This window comes from Sciurus vulgaris (assembly GCF_902686455.1).
Source record: "Sciurus vulgaris genome assembly, chromosome: 3".
Lineage (NCBI taxonomy): Eukaryota > Metazoa > Chordata > Mammalia > Rodentia > Sciuridae > Sciurus > Sciurus vulgaris.
In genome coordinates this window covers 170,595,193-170,612,217 of record NC_136463.1, presented here as the reverse complement: position 1 = coordinate 170,612,217, position 17,025 = coordinate 170,595,193, and the positions used below count along the sequence as shown (strand labels likewise).

General features: G+C 48.7%; 1 protein-coding gene across 1 annotated transcript; it reads right to left on the bottom strand.

Annotated features, from left to right (window-relative positions):
• Positions 1-4,109: 4,109 nt before the first annotated feature.
• On the bottom strand, positions 4,110-6,617 carry CDK5R2 (cyclin dependent kinase 5 regulatory subunit 2). The gene has a single exon (XM_079132684.1). The coding sequence runs from the start codon at positions 6,419-6,421 to the stop codon at positions 5,318-5,320; it is 1,104 nt and encodes a 367-aa protein (XP_078988810.1). The 5' UTR covers positions 6,422-6,617; the 3' UTR covers positions 4,110-5,317.
• Between the last annotated feature and the right edge of the window lie 10,408 nt (positions 6,618-17,025).

Genomic DNA, 17,025 nt, shown 5'->3' with positions numbered 1-17,025 from the left:
TTATAATGCTAATAGACATTTTTAAATTGTCTTCTCCTCTAAGGCTTTTACAACATTTTTATTTTTTATTTAAATATTTGATCAATTTGAAATTTATTTGGAGGTAAGAATGAGGTGGGCTTAACCTTTTTTCTTCATTCAAACAGCTACCCAGTTGTACCCAAATCATTTACTGACTAATTTATTTCTCCCCAAATTTCAGAAGGTACCTTTATCCTGTGTTGAATTCTCATTATGATAGAATTTAGTTTTGGATTATCTATTCTGTTCTACTAATAAGTCTATTGCTGTATCAATAGACTACAAATGTGTAGAGTTACACATTTTAGCTATCATAGCTCCATAACAATTTTAGTACCTGATAGGACAAATCCTCTCTAATTTACTCTTCTTTCTTAGGTTTTTCTTGGTGTTTTGTGTTTTTCTGGGATAATATGTAAATTTTTAAATTTGTTTTTGAGGTGGAGTCTCACTTCAATGCCCAGGCTAGTCTCAAACTCCTGGACTCAAATGATACTTCCACCTCAGCTGGCACGTAGCTGGGACTATTGGTGCATGCCACCATGATTTTACTTTTTTAAAAAGGAGTAGCATGTAGAAAAATTGTTATGTAAAGAAATACTTCTTTTCCTTTTTATATAGTTCATCATCACCCCTCTGTCCTTTTAAGTTATCATCTATAACTAAATTTAAGACTTACGGGCTAAAAGCTAAACATTAATCACAGGAAATTATGAGTAAGGGGTATAAGAAAATGGGGGAAAGTCTCAGAGAGGGGAAAATTTATCATGGGCAGTATTTCCAAGCAGAAAGGAGTAAGAGACCTTGAGAGCAACTAACTAATAAACAGACATCCGGAAGAAGGCAGGTGGGAGGCATGAAATTCCAAGCTGGAATGGGGGATTTTAAATAAGAAACTAAGAGGTTAAACTTGAATACTGAGAGAAATAAAAAGGAGAAGCTCGGGTGACAAGCCAGCCCAGCTGCAGTGCACTCAAGACACCTGTGTCTAAGAACTTCATGATGTATTAAAGTCAAAGGAAACAGTGTTGGGATTGTGTCCTACTGTTTATCTTATTCACAAATCCTCCCTCCTCTCTTATTTCCTTCCTTTCTTTTTTCCTTCTCCTTCTTCTTTTCCAGTACTGAGGATTAAACCCAGGTGCACTCTACCGCTGGGTTACATCCCCAACCCTTTTTATCTTTTGTTTCAACATAAGTTCTCACTAAGTTGCCTAGATTGGACTTGAATTTGTGATCCTGCCTCAGCAGCCCGGGTGGCTGGGATTACAAGCATGCACCACTGCACCCAGCATGTACCCAATCCTTCATCTCACTGAACTAAACAAAGTTTCTGTCATCTACACTCCTGTGTGGATAAAGATCACTTTCTTTGTAGGACATGTGGTGAGATGCTGAGAGGAAAGTTCATTGTCTTAAATAAAGGTCTTGAAGGGTTAATATCTGCTGTCTTGAGGCCCCTTCAGTAAATGTTATCTATAATTTATAAGGGCATCAGGAGTACCACTTAAAGGAAGAATAAGGTGGTCAGGTGCCTATACCTGGCTTCCAGCTAATCATGGTGAACTGCCTGGAGGGGCTGCTTTGACAAACTCTGTTATAGACAACTCCCCAGGTGCCCATCTGGGTGCCTGAAGCAGAGTCCCCATGGGCAGACCCCATAGGATGTTCTTGGGATGCTGCCAAATGCTCTGGTTGCTGCATACCATGCCTGGTAGTTACCATGACAACACCACACACACACACACACACACACACACACACACACACACACACGCAAGTTTTTGCATGTCTCCTTTTCCAATAAGTACCAAGGTATTCTAGGGACAGGCAAGAGTGGATCTTGGGACAAAATGTCCTCTGCTCCAGAAAGGGGAACAGGAAAGGGGAGAGTGAAGATGAGAGTATATTATGACTGAATAAACCTTCACCAGTATAAATGCACGTGGGCCTGCTCTGGGTTAAAATGTGCCCCTTCGGTTTTGTGTCAGTGCATGTATCATCATGTATCACGCAAAAGGGTGGATCACCAGTTATCACCCTTTTGTTTTCCTGTTCTCCCCACTCCCCTTTTTGCTGCCCCTATGCTGGAAGAGTAGTCCCAGCCCTTTCCGAAGGAAGTGCTGAGTCATGGCTCCAGCTGAGTTTTTGTCTCCCATCCTCCATCTCCATTCTTTCTCTAGGCTGGGCTTTACCGCCTCATCACGAACCTGGACTCACTTTCCTTAGGTCCACTCCTGGGCAGTAAAGAGAAGTCATCTTATTCTGTCTCTACACGTACTCTTTTCTTCCTTTGCCTTCTCAAAAGACCATCCTGAACCTTTCTCCTGGAGAAAACAGAACTCTGACCAAGTTTGACCTAGGAGAATAATTCTTCCATGTATTCCCGTTGATCCTCCTACAGTCCCTACTGCTAATCGCATTATAGAGTGGCTCATGCTTTGGGGCATGGTAAGGAAAGTGAGATTTAAGTTACCACCACTCCCTGAGGCTTTTTTCTCATTCTGGGTCCCCAGGGCCAGACCACAGATTCCTGGAGGTGTGTGTGTGTGTGTGCGCGCGCGCGCGCGCAAGTAAAAGGGAAGTTATGTATGGGTTGCGGGCAGTACATAGAGGCCTCTGGAGGGCAGGGTGTTTGGGGAGCTGTTTGAACTCTCCGTCTCTATATCACTTCCTTTAGGCTCCTCTAACTCATAAATTTCAATGAAGTAACTAGTCTCGCTAATTCCAAATTAGGAGGACCAGGATTATTTCTCCACGCCAGAAGTGGGAGAGTAGAGAGGGCCCCGCCCGTTCGGTCTGGTTACTAGGGCGACAGCCGCGGAGTGACCCAAGTGATCCTTCCTCCCTCCCTCCACCGAAACCGGAGAGATGACGGCACCGCGCTGACTGCGCCAAATTCCAGCCAATGGGCGGCTGCTCCCGCCTTCTCTTCCGCCAGCCCTTCCCCACCCCCCCTCCCTCCCCGAGCTCGATTCACAAATCTGGACTAAGGATTTCCGGCTCCAGGCAGGGCGCTAAGGCTCTGGGCCCAAGCCGGGTGAAAGCCGAGTCCTGATCTCTCAGGAGGGCAAGTGGGAAGCGACATTACTGGGACCTCGGGCCAGACTTCTATAACTCGCCACTAGAATAGCTTACACACTATTCCTAAATTATCCAGAAGATCTGGCAGCGACCGAGTCCCCAACTCTTCCTGCCCATTCAAGCCCCCACCCTGCCGGAACCTGCCAGTCAGCACCACGGACAGCGAACCTGAGGCCTGGTCTTTGCCAATGCCTTCTGGTTCTCTCTTTGGATCCTCTAGGCTACGTGGTGATCAGGGTTGGAGCCACGAGAGCTCTGTTGAAGCCAGGCCTCCTTGAGCCAGTGGAACAGTGAACAGAGCACTTAGCCATTTGCCATGTAGATAAAAAGGCAATAGAGACTGAGCAGGTATCTCAAGCCAAATAGCTCATTTTCCCTCTTGTTTCAACCCTGGGGAATAACTTTCGTCTCCCCTTTTCATCTCTGCGCCTCCCTGACGATAGAAGTCCAGGGTATGAGTAGGAAGCAGGGACGGGCCTCCCAAGAGTGCCCTGGGTGGGCGTGTAACCAAAGCGGACTCCAAGCTGCCCAGTAGTGGTGAGGGTTGGACACATGCGGGGGGGGGGGGGGGGCTGAATGTAGCCATCAGATCCTACCCGGGAGTGAGTAGTGAACACAGACTTAGGCCTAACTGGACTCTAGATCTGACACATGGTACGGAAAGATGAAAAGCAGCAATAGTGACTAGTTAATTCTTCCTCAAGGGGTTACCTCATAGAAGGGAAATGACTTCTGCTGTCCTTACCTCTTGTCTCTTAGTGGCCTGGGCATTTATGAGCAGCTAGGTTAGACAAGATGGAGGCTGGGGTGGGGATTGTGGATTCAGCCTCAACCTTTGGCTACCCCATTTTACTCTGTAAAATGGAAGCTGATGTGGGAGGGGTCAGCAGGTAGCAGCTCTCAGGGACTTGACCTTCCCCAGTAGGCCCTCTATCTTGTTATCCTGCTGTACCAGTGACAGTTCCACTTGCGCTGTTGTTCCCTCCCTCCCTGGGGCCCAAAGAAAGGCCGGCGCAAAACCATGTGTAGGCGCTTCCAGCGCTTTATAGTTCTCTCCGGGATAGACGGACAGACAGACAGTGCGGCCCGCGCCGTCGGCCCGCATCATTGGCACCTTGGACACGGCCCCAGGCCCAACCCAGTCCCTGGTACTCTCCCGGGAAGATTCCGGTCCCGCCCCAGCTCAGCACCTCGGACAGTTCTCAGCCCAACAATTCCCCCCTCCCCCCTCCCTCCGGAAACAGCGAAATAAATTAAAAGGGGAGAGGGATAACAAGAAACCTAAGGATAAGGAAGAGGGACGCCCCTCCCTCAAAATAAGTAGAGTTTTCTTTTTCTTGCCACCCGCCCACTTGAGGATCGCCGCCGGGGTGGTCTTTCAGGTTGATCTTGTCCCAAATCTCAGCCTCCTGAATGAAGCCTGCAGTCCCTCCACCCAACCCCCCGCCAACTCCCGGCATGCAACACGTTGGAAAAGGTAGGGAGAGGCAGTGGGGGTGGGGCAAGGGACCATTCTGGTGGTTGTCTGGGATCCTGGGACTGCAGTTTCTTGTCGCACCTCAGTCGATTCAAATTAAAAACTAACGGTCCCTTTGATCTGGGGAGGGGGATACGGGGACTCAGGGGAAGAAATGCAAGATGATACAAGCAGAGGGGGAAGGCAAACAAGAGAGGAAATAGGAACACATGACAGGAGCAAGGGGAAAGAGATCAAGAAGGGAAGATGGGGACACAGGTGCAGGAGGGCAATGGGGTACAGTCAGGCACGGGGTGAGGTGGAGATGGAAACACACACCCAAGGAACGGTAAATGGAAAGGGAGAGGGAGAGATGAAAATGCAGACAGGAGGAAAAATGAAGATACAGAAAGGAGGTGAGGAAATGGACAAAACCCAGGGGTGACAGACTTACAGACACGCACGGCAGGAAAGGTGCAACCCCAGGCAGAAATGGAGAGATGAGGGCACAGACAGATGGAAAGTGTGAAGCTGGGATGCCCTTCCAATGCTCATCCCCCATTCCCACCCCACGCCCAGCAAACCCAGACACCGTGGCCTCTGGTGTCCTAGCCTCCACCTTCCCCTGTGAGACACGGGCGGCTCCTCCTCCGCCCGGCCGAGAGTGGCGGTAACATCGGCGGTGGCTTCAGAGTCCCGGGGTTCCTAGTGTATGTCGGAGACTTGGGCGGGGGACGGGCACGGCCCCGGGTATCCCTAGCGGTCCAGGTTCATAGTCCAGTGCTTGGCTCCGGCCGCGCAGCTGTCCCTGGCGGCTGAGGAAGCTGCGGGCGCGCCCCCACTCGGTGGACCCCCGGCGCCGGCGGCGGCCTCGCCCTCGTTCTTGAGGTCTTGAAAGACTTGCGTGAAGAAGTGGGGGTCGGCGTTGAGCCTCAGCATCTGCGGGCTGAGCCGCTGGATGAGGCGCAGGCAGCGCTGCCAGAAGCGCTCCTTGTCAGGCTCCACGAGGAAGGGCTTGAGTGGGTAGGAAATCTCGTTGCCCATGTACGAGTAGGCGAGGTAGAGGCAGGTGAGGAAGGCGGCCTGCAGCTCGGCAGCCGACGCCAGCTCGTCCCCGCGCAGCGACTCGCGGCACAGCAGGTACACGAACACCAGGTTGGCGGGCGTAATGAAGGCCTGGTCTTGCCAGCCCTGCAGCAGCAGCGAGCGGTCCACGCCGCGGAACCAGCCCACCAGCTCGCCGGGGCTCAGCTCCTTGAGGCGGTAGCAGCGCCGGCACACGAAATCGCCCAGACAGCGGAGCAGCTCGCCTGTGGACGCCTGCACGATGACCCTCCGCGGCGAGCCTCCAGGCACCGGCGGCGCCGCCTGCGGGGCTGGGGGTGGCGGCGGCGGAGGCTTTCCCCCACCCGAGCCTGGCGGCGGGGCTGCAGCGCTGCCCCCCGACGGTGGCTCGCAGGTGGCTGCAGCCGCGGGCACCGTGGGCACTGGTACTGCCAGGGGCTTGGTGGCGCCGCCGCCGTCAGGGGGGTCCCGGCCCTTGCGGAGAAGGTTCTCGCGGTTGCGTTGTTGGACTAGAGGGTCAGGACCGGTGGACGCGGGCTTGGGCGTCACCTTCTTGCTGCCTTTCTTCTTCTTGGCAGATGCGGCCACCAGGCGCTTCCAGGTGAGCGCCGAGATGAGCACGGACGGACGTTTGAGCCGACTCTCGCCTTTGCCGCCCTTGCCCACTGGCGGCGCCCCGTAGCCCCCCAGCGCCTCGTCCCCCGCGGGCGGCGCCTTCTTTTTCTCCTCCGGCAACCCGCCGGGCCTCCGGCCCTTGGCCGAGGAGGCAGGGGAAAGCGACAGCACCGTGCCCATCCTGCAGAGCGGGGCTGGCGCCCGGGCCCCGGCGGGAACCGCGGGCGGCGCCGCTGCTGCTGCAGCCCCGGGGGACCCGGCGGTGGGGGGCCTAGCCCCGGCCCGCACGCGCGGACAGGAGGGGGAAGGAGCTGCTTCGCTGCTCCGCGGCGACTGCCCAGAGTCTGAGCTGCGCCAGCTGCAGCGTCAGCCCCACCCCTTGGGCCCCTTCTTTCGCCGCGCCGCGCCGCGCCCCGCCTCACGCAGCCAATCCTCACCCGAGCTGCCCTCCTGATCGGCAGCTCCTCTGACCAATAGAATGCCACATACCAATCTCAAATCCCGCCTTAGCTCCCACCCTCTGTACTGGGTCCTTTCCTTTCACGCGATGGGGAAAAGTGGGTAAGGGGCAGGTGGTCGTTGTTCGAGGGTCCCTCCCAAGGTCAGAGCTGGGAGTGGGGGAGGAATGGTTGCTCCTACCACCTTCTCCAGATCCTAGGACCGTGGGTCAGCTTGTTTTGATGCACTGGGTTCTCGGTAGGAGAGAAGCCATGGGAACAGTCTTCCCTTTCCCCGCCCCCACCTATGTGTAGGAGGGCAGCGTGGCAGTGAGTGCCCTCATGCAGAGGCCCAGGTCCCAGCTTCTTGGCGCTGCACTGGTTCCTCCAATCTGGCCTGGTCGGTTCTCCGCTCCCGGTTCACCCCTCTGCCCTCCTCCACCCCCGCCACCCCGCGCGCCCCTCGCCGTCACTACAGAGGACTGTCAGCAGGCACATAATAGCTCTGCCTGTGAGGGGGTGTTGGCCGATAACACTTCCTGCAGGTCAGAGCCTGCCTTCTCGGAGGTCTATTCTTCACGGGGAGCAAAACCCTTGGGATATGCCTCTGCAGCTGAGCCTGTGGCTCTGGTCTCTGGGCAGCTCCTCTTGGTTGTCCCCACCAGCACACACTGATCTCACATTTGGGTGGGTGATGGATGATTGATCCCTGGGGAAATGCTGAAAATTGGGATTAGGCTTGGACAGTGGACATGGCTTCCTGTGTGGAAGGAGGCCTAAGAGGATTGGCCCACCTCCAGTCCAGTCCAAATTGAGGTGGGTTTTCATCATTAAATGCTACCTGCTGCTCAGGCTCTGTTGCCTAACTCCCAGCTGCAGGCTGTTTGGTTGGGTCCTGCCCATTTCTCTCTGGGTCTGTCTATTCCCTTCTCAGTGCCCACCAGGTCTTTGTCCAGGAATTTGGACTCTCTGGGTCTTACCTGCTGATCCTGAACCTGCTAGCTCTGGGCCTGGTCTATGTGCCTTGTAGCACCCCTTCTCCTAGTCTGCTTTCTGTGGCTCCCCAACACAGGAATTTTCCATTTTCTTAAATGGCCTTGGAGGTGGGTATGAGTTTGATGGGGAGAGAAGACCCTGCCTACAGAGTAGAATCCTCAGCACTGTCCCTGCAGTTGCCTCCATGAGACTCACGTACCCACACAGCTTCAAGGACCTATTGCTGTGAAGGTCAGTTTGTGCATATATTCAAGTGTGTGTGTGTGTGTGTGTGTGTGTTGTGTTTTGTTCCAGATAGGCTTTTCCAGAATCCTCGTGGGCTGCAGCTCCAACCACCAGAGGCCCCAATTTTTCTCATCAATTTCCTGGCCCCTGCTCACCCACACCCTCCTAGAGACCTACAGTCTGGCTATCTTGACGCCTCAACCCCTTTACTGTGGTCATGGTCACACTCAGATTTGTACCTCCTCCCTGACTCAGCATCCAATGTGTACCTTCTCAACAGGATCGCTTCTGCTCTCTTGGATCTGAGTTTTATTCTCTTGCAGCCCTGCCCATTCTCTTATTCTCTCCATAGTTGCAGGAAAATGTTCCCTCTTTTCAACTCCTGTAATTGGCCCCACTTCCTCCTACAAGGCCTTCTGAATCAGCCTTCATCTGACACCCAAGGAACAGTTGGCTCACAGGTAGTTAAGGACAGGCCCCACAGAGACTGAGTTGCACTGGCGGAAACACTGGGCACGTGAATCTAAATGGCACGTGGGTCCTCCCAGTGCTGCTCCCAGGAGTCCCTCATTGACGTAAAGCCTATTGCTGATATCATTTAGAACAAGATCTTCTCTGCAGCACCACGGATGTCACCACCATGGTACCCCCACTGCAGGCCCTGCTGTGATCTGTTGTTCTCTTGATCAGAATCAAGAATTGGTTCCTCTGTTTCAGGGTCCCCAGATCATGTACCTCCAGGGGTCTCACTCCTTCTCATTCTTCATCTTGCCTTGCCTTAGACCCTCTTTCTGCCTTACACACATCACCTCTCTCTTGCTTTGGTCATCTTTCCTGAATCTCTGCCCTGGGCAGAACCCTCCCTCAGACTACCACCGTGCTTTCTGTTAAGTTCTTGAAATCCCCCTCCCTCTAGGGAGTCTTTGTAGAGTTATTGAAGGGGGACAAACACTCTGACTTCAGCCTTTCCAACCTCTTCCACTCAGCAGCAGCTGCTACTTAACAGCTGATTAAGGACTGGACTCTGGGTTCCCAGACCAAAATGTGCAAGATGAGTATGGATAGAATTTGGTGGGAAGTACAGGGGTTGAACCCAGGGGTGCCTTAACCACTAAGCTATACCCCCAGTCCTTTTTTAAATTTTATTTTATTTTGAGACAGTGTCTCACTAAGTTGCTGAGGTTGGCCTCCAACTTGCAATCCTCTTGCCTCAACCTCCTAGGTCACTGGAATAGAATTTTAAAAGACAAACTAATTGAAACAGATCCACAAAGGGCTATAGTATAGTATAGAATAAAGCTGGAGACACTAACGGATGAGAGAGAAGTACATTTTACTTCTATAGGGTAGAGATCAAAGGAGATAAAGGTAGCAAAACTAGGAAGACTTCATGGAGCAGGTGAACTTTACAGAAGGACAATGACTTTCCTGCCACATCTGCCAGTATGCTTTTTTGGTCAAGTTATATTTAAGGTCTGTATGCTGTGACTTATCTCTCTATATTAGTGTCTGGATGTTGCTTCTTGTCTGACTATTTCCTATATGCTCCTCTAGGATGGGCTGGCTATGTCAGACTCCCTTAGATAGAAACCTTCTGAGGCCAGGCTTCCTGTCTGTCTCCATGTCTCTGCAGATTACCTAGAACGGTGCCCTGTCCAGATTATTGGTTGTTCCTGAAGACTCACAGCAAAAACTGCAGGTCCAGACCAAGAGCTGAAGGGCCCCAACTGAGGTTACAGCAATACAGGATTTATTGTTGAGGATCACCACCAGCTTCACTTTAGAGGAGCCCCTCACTTACCTACCTAGGCAAATGAGGCCTGTTTTTAAGGGAATGTCTCCAGGCAGTGCAGCCCAGGCTCTCTCTCCCTTTGCCACTTCCTGCCTTCCTCTCTGAAGGGCCATAGTCTAGGAGGTGGGAGGAGTTCTAGCCCACTGCTACCCAGTTGTATGACCTTGAGGAAGTCATTTCAGCTCTCTGAGCCTCTGTTTCTTCATATTAAAATGTAGAAACATTTTAATATGTGCAAGATGAGTATGTGCAAGATGAGTATGGATAGAATTTGGTGGGAAGTACAGGGGTTGAACCCAGGGGTGCCTTAACCACTAAGCTATACCCCCAGTCCTTTTTTAAATTTTATTTTATTTTGAGACAGTGTCTCACTAAGTTGCTGAGGTTGGCCTCCAACTTGCAGTCCTCTTGCCTCAACCTCCTAGGTCACTGGAATAGAATTTTAAAAGACAAACTAATTGAAACAGATCCACAAAGGGCTATAGTATAGTATAGTATAAAGCTATACTATATTTTTATTGTCAGACAAAAATGAATATTAAAAGAATAAAATAATATTTTAGGAATTAAACTGAAAGAGGATTCCTAAAGCTTCTTTCAATTCTATGGTTCAGATTCCAAACTGAATCTAGTCTACAAATCTAGTCTAGTCACTCTTTAGCTCCAGCCCTGTCTGGTTCTCCCTAATCTGTTTCTGTCTGACAGGCTCAGTCTTTGTGTGCACAGCATCCTTGTGAGGCCTGCACTTCAGCAGTTTAATCCAGGTGATGAAAGGGAAGGGAGCTCTGGCTCATAGCAATATAAATCTTCCCAGGGCCCCCCAGGCTTTAGAGGAGCCCCTGAAAGGTGGGGAGGCACAGGAGGGAAGGTTGAAGTCCAGGGTCCTTTCGTAAACATCAAAACTGGAGACCCCAGATCTTGATCGCTGCACTCTGGTGTCTCCAGGGGCCCCTACAAAGAGTCAAATGGCAACACAGAATCTTAAAGCAGTCAGGATAGATACCCAGCCTGGCATCTTAATGCTTGGATCCTACTGCCCAACCCTTACCAGCTCCATCACTTCTCACCCCCACCCCAGGCTCTCAGCTCCTGAGATATGCAAAGGGGGAGGTATGCACCAGCTCAGGCTTCCCTCCTGTCCTGAGAACCTTTCCCAGGAGAGCTGGGGTAGTAGGTGGAGGGGAGTAGAACCCCTGCCCAAGGTAACAGGAGAGTGGGTGATCAAAGAGATGACACTGACAAAGGAGGTGCCACTAACGGTAGGCAAGGAGACCCCACCCACATTCTCACTTCTTTCCTTGCAAACAGCAAGCTCCTTGCTAGAAGGACTTAATTAAGGTGCCCAAACACAGATTCTTTGGAACAGGGAATAGAATCAGGAGTGCAGGAGGAATGCAATGCCACACGGTGGAAAGAAGGAATCAGGCAATGCTAAGATGGTAGAGAGCATAGAATGAAGGGAACGGAAAACAACAGAGGTGAGCTGGAGGCTCCTTTTCTCTGCCATGAGTTCTGGTTCCTTCCTTGATGGCAAGGGGAGCTGTCTCCCTTCTACTTATCCATACCAACCCTCTCCCTTCCTCATCTCTGAACTTCCTCCCCAGCTGCCCAGCTCCTGCCTTCATCTCCCTTTGCTGCCCCTGAGAACAGCTCTCTCTGTCTAATCCTCTCAGTCCTCCCAGTCCTTTCTCAGTTCACCTTCTCCTGCCTGCACGAAGCCCCTTTTTGGCCTCCTCCCCTTCACCTCATGCTTCAAGCATTACCCCCACTCCATCTCCTCACTGGCGCCCAGGATAGCACTACAGATGTAGGAGCAGATCAAGAAGGGCGGAGGTGGGGGCTGTTGCTCGGCTGAGATATTCTTAGCCTGTCTGGGGGCTGGAGCTGGAATTGGCGTTTCCATCTCAACCAGGCAGGTGGCTGCCAGAGACTGCTGCTATGACTGGGTCTTTCTCTAGTGCCACGTCCCTCACCCTGTCAAGATTCTACACTGTGAGCATAGACCCTCAGAGAAACCTGCTTCCCCACTCCTGTCCTGGGCTAGACCAACAAGACCTACAAACCTGGGTGTTGGAGATTCTTGGGGAAAGAGAATTTGAGTTCTGTGCCCTAAAGCTGTGCAGATGTCTCCTCTCTGCTCCAAGGACCACTTTTGTCTGCCCCCAGCAACCTCTAGAGGGTCCTTGGTCCCTAGACCCCAGACATGAATCATGAAAACAATTCTTATCTTGATTTACACAATTCATTCCTGAAAGCAACTGATCCCTGGGGTCCAGTTCTCCTTTGGGAATGAACAAGGGGCTTACTGACCCAGATTCCTTCATTATCAAAGGGAGGGGCCAGGAAAAAAATTTTTTTGGTACTGGGAATTGAACCCAGGGGTGCTTTACCACTGAGCTACATCCCCAGCCCTTTTAAAATTTTTATGTTGAGGCAGGGTCTTGCTAAGTTGCTTAGGGCCTCACTAAGTTGCTGAGGCTGGCTTCCAACTTGCAATCCTCCGGCCTCAACCTCCCAAGTCACTATGATTATAGGCATGTGCCACCACTCCAGGCTGAAGAAATCTTACAAATAGCACAGAAAATGTTTGTTACTTTAAAAGAGTGTGGAGGTTCATAGGTGAGTCACTTAAGTCTGAGTTCTAATCCAGTCCCTCCACTTAGGAACTGTGGCCTCTAAGCAAATTTCTCAATTTCTCTGCAGTCTATAAAATTCCATCAACATAGGGTTATTGGAAGATTTTATTTAAGCTTACATTCTTGGAACAGTGCTTGTATATTCCATGTGTATGGTGCTTGGTGTTCAAAAATGTTAGTTTATTACAAAATATATTGTCAGTATTTCTACAGAACAGGAAAGGTTTGCTTGACCTGCACTGGTAGCAAGTTTTTATTTTTGGTTTTTCTTTCATCAGAACATTCTTCATTAAAGAGCCAGGGTAGTACTATTGTTTCTTTTTGTTTGGTTCCTGAGACCCAAATTTACAGCTGTCATTTCTACCTAGCTACTATGCTGGTAGCCACTGTGACTCAGACTGTTCCTGGGGAGAGGGGGAGGGTGTTTGATTTGATTCCTGAGGTCCTGGGGTTGTTTGATTTTATTCCTGAGGTCATGATTCCTTGTCCCTTTCTCTGGTCCTACTGCAGGCCTCATTAATTTTGTGAACCTCTAAGTGACTGTACTATGCCAGGCCCCACATTGGCCCCACATTCTGATTCCACTTTTCTGGAAGAATTGTCTGACTACTCATTCCAGAAAAGACTCTCTATCTCCCTAAAGACTCTTTAGAGAGTCAGGTCTGTTTTTCAAGAGCTTGGAGGAAAAAAAATTTTTCAAAATTATATAATCCATATGAACAAATATTATTTGAGAAATTATAACCTACAAGGTCCTGGGCTAGGTGGTGGGAGCACAAAAAGGTGGGAGGTAGGATTCCAGCCTTCAAAGAATGTACAACATGGGCAACAGAGATATGAAAAATGATATAGGTAGTAGTAAAATGATTAGCGCTCTAGGATCAGTTACAGTGGATGGGATTTGACGCCACCACTAATCCTACCCATCCCCCTCCACCTCCCATCATTGCAGCTAATCCACCTCCAGCTTGTCCTAAATTCTCATGCACAGGGAATTAAAATCAATTTTTAACTGAGGTCTAGTTCTTCTATCTAGTACTGGGTCCTCTCAAGTCCATGTCCTTCCTTGTCTAACCCATGGTGATGATGAGTACCCAACAATTCCCCTTCACAGTGACAGATTCTTACCTCCGGAGATAGGCATTAAGGAGTAACTCCTTGCGTGAAGAGCCCTGGTGGGCCTGCTGCTCACTGCTTCAACTTCTTTGTCATATAGGAGCCACCTCTGTTTACCTCTTATTTGTCCAGAATTAGGGGCAGGTGGAGGATGGGATTTGAAACAGGTTCATTAATTTATGCTTGCCTCTCCCTGGTTTCAAAATATAAAGACTATTCTTTATGTCGACCTCATTTGAATTAAAAGCATTCCTAATTTAGTAAACTAGAGCTCCACATATACTTGCTTTTGATTTTAAGTAGGGAGCAGAGCAAAAATTGTCCACTAGATTAATGGCTTCTAAACCTTTCTGCCCAGCAGAACCACTTGGGGAATTTTGTAAATATGTAATTTCTGACTCTACTTCAGATGTGTAGAATCATGATTTCTTTGGGTGGGCTCAAGACGGAATTACTATAAGAAAAAAATTAAGAGGGAGATGACTGTAGCCCACCTGTCTTTCTACAGAGCACCAACCAGTGGCTACTGGCAAGCAGCCAGCCCCCTCACCCCACCCACCCCCACAGTTCATGATAAAAATGTCTTAATTTGCCTTTAGGAAACCATTTCCCTCACACTCTCAATTCATGTGGAAAGGTAGATTCAAAACATGGACCTGACCAAATCCCATTCTGGTCACTTTCAGTGGTTCAGGAATGAGTTGGTGGCCCAAACCAATCCAGTGAGACTCAGTTCTGCAGATTTTACTAGAACAGTTGAAAAAGAGATGTTTTCCTTCCTCTGAGGTAGCTGAGCTAGTGAGCTGCTGACTGTCTTACTCACTCCCCTAGAGTCAACAGATAGAGGGTCAGTTTCCCAACATAATTTAGGAACATAATTGGCCTCTGGATTCATCTGGACCTGACAGAGTTGTATGAGCCAATAAATAACCCCCAGACTTTTTTTCCCCTCCAAGATTAAGGTAATTTGAGTGGCAAATGTAATACTTAAAAGCAAAAATATTCTAATAGAACTTTCTGCCTGAAAACTTTCCTCTGGGAATCCATCTTTAACTTCAGAGAAGTGTTTGGACTCAAAGACTGAGGAGGGGTCCTTATATCCAGCTGTCAATGAACGATTGAAGGTGGAGCAGGCACTCGTGACCACCACTTGGGTACTGATTCTAAGATCCATTTACTGTAAGATTCCTTTGACCTCCCTGTCCAAACCATAGCTGGTGGTATTAAGTTCTTCATCTGATCCTAGTGATCCTTCCTCAAAAGTGAAAGCTTTGGTTAAAAAAAGTCATTTTCCTACAGTCTGTACAAAGATCAGGTCTTCCTCCAGGCTGCTGCCAGGTCACATTCCATAGGAATTAACTTCCAGCTCAAGTATGAAATTTGATGCTTCACCTTCCATCCTGCTTCTGAATCCCATTTGCCCCCAACCACTGGAAGAGGCAACTGTGGCAATACAGTGGCCATTTGTTATTCTCAGGGATATTAGCACAGTGTCTCTGGGGGTAGGGGCAGGGACCAGCTTGAGCTTGATGCTGTTCCAGAGTTCTTCTTGTCTAAGACCCCAGGACTCCTTGTCTGGCCTACCTTTGGGTAGCTTTCTCAGGGAAGTTACTGGGCTTCTACCAAACTGCAATTATTCCAATACAACATGATTTGCTTCTGTCTTCTTTTTATTAAAAAACTCCAAGGTTGTTTACTTTCAAGTAGTTTGTAGATATTCTGCAATGGGCTAATATTTTCCTGTCTCACTCTGGAATTCTACAGGTAGTTGGGCATTGCTACAGTCTAGATGTAACTGTCCCTCAAAGGCCCATGTATTGAGACTTGATCTCCAAAATGGTGGTATGAGAGGAAGTGAAAACTTTAAGAGGTGGGGTCCACTTTGGACCCTACAGACCAACCCACCTGCCAATGGAACAGCAGAGTGACCTCACTTGATGCTAGTAAAAGAGAAAAACTGCTCAGTCAAATCCTGCCCAAATTCCTGAACCACAAGTTGTGAGATACAAAAAAAGGTGATTTCATGTTTATAGCAACACAATTCACAATAGCCAAACTGTGGAACCAGCCTAGGTGTCCATCAGTGGATGAATGGATAAAGAAAATGAGGTATATATAAATAGTGGAGTTTTATTCAGTCATCAAGAATAATGAAATCAATGGAAAATCAATAGAACTTGAGAATTTTAGTTCATAACTTAGAAAGTCAGGGTGGTATGTTTTCTCTCATATGTGGAAACTAGAGAAGAAAAAGAAAAGGAGAAGGGGATCTCATGAAAATCAAAGAGAGGTCTGTAGAGGAAAAGGACCTGGGGGAGGGAGGAGAGGAGGGAAAGGGGAAAACAAGGGATTGGTGTTGGCCAATTTATATTGTTATGTTGTATACAAATATGTAACAAAATCCCACCATTATGTATAACTATAATGTACCAGTAGAAATATGGGGAAAAGGACTGGGGCTGTAGCTCAGTGGTAGAGAGCTTACCTGGAATGCATGAGATCCTGGGTTAGGTTCCCAGCACAAAGAAAAAAGAAAAAGAAATTAAAAGGTGAGAAAAGTCATTTCCCTACAGCCTGTACAGTAGTTTTAAACTACTGAATTTGAGATAATCTTATGCAGAAATAGATAACCAGAACAGCATATCTGTTACTCACCTTCCCTTCACTATAACAAAATTCCTGAGATAATAATCTTTAAAGAGAAAAGATTTATTATGGCTCAGTTTTGGAGGTTCCAGTCCACACTGATTTACTCATCACTCTGGGCCTATAGTGAGGCAGCACATCATGACAGGAGTGCATGGCAGAGTAAAACCCCTCACCTCATCAGCCAGGATGCAAAAAAGAAGGGGCAGGGCTCCGCCCTCAAGGAATTCACAGTTAGAACTGGCATGATGATAGCAAAGGAAGGGGCCTTCTGGTGTAGACTTCATTCCTCCTGGAAGAGGATTGTGCTCCCTGATTCATGTACCCACACTCCAGATAAATATTCTCCAAAGTCCAGAATGGAAGTTACAGCTTCCTTAATCTTATTTATTATGTACTTTTAAATTTATTTTATAGTACAAAGAACTTCTTTGCTTGACCACTTTGAGAGTAAGCTGCCAACATGATGTCCACTAACCTCACAAATACTTTAGTGTACATTTCCTAACCCTGTTTAGACTGCTATGGTAAAACACCAGAAACTAGATGGCTTATAAATAACAGAAATTTACTTCTCATTGTTCTGGAGGTTGGGAAGTCTTATGGTCTGTCACCAGATTCTGTATCTGGTGAGGGCCCTCTTTCTCATAGTCATTTCTTCACTGTAAGCTCACATGGTAGAAGGAACAGTAACTCTCTGAAGTCCCTCTTATAAGAGCACTAATCCTATTCAAGAAGACTCCACTTTCATGACCTAATCATCTCCCTAAGACATTACCCACTTCTACAATCTCAATATGTGAATTCTGGGAGGGATATAAACATTTAGCTCATTGTGAGGACTTTTTTGTTGTTGTTTTTTACCAATTACTAGGCAACCATTAAAAATCTGGATTTTTTTTTTTTTTTTTTTTTTTTTTTTTTTTTGTACTGGGG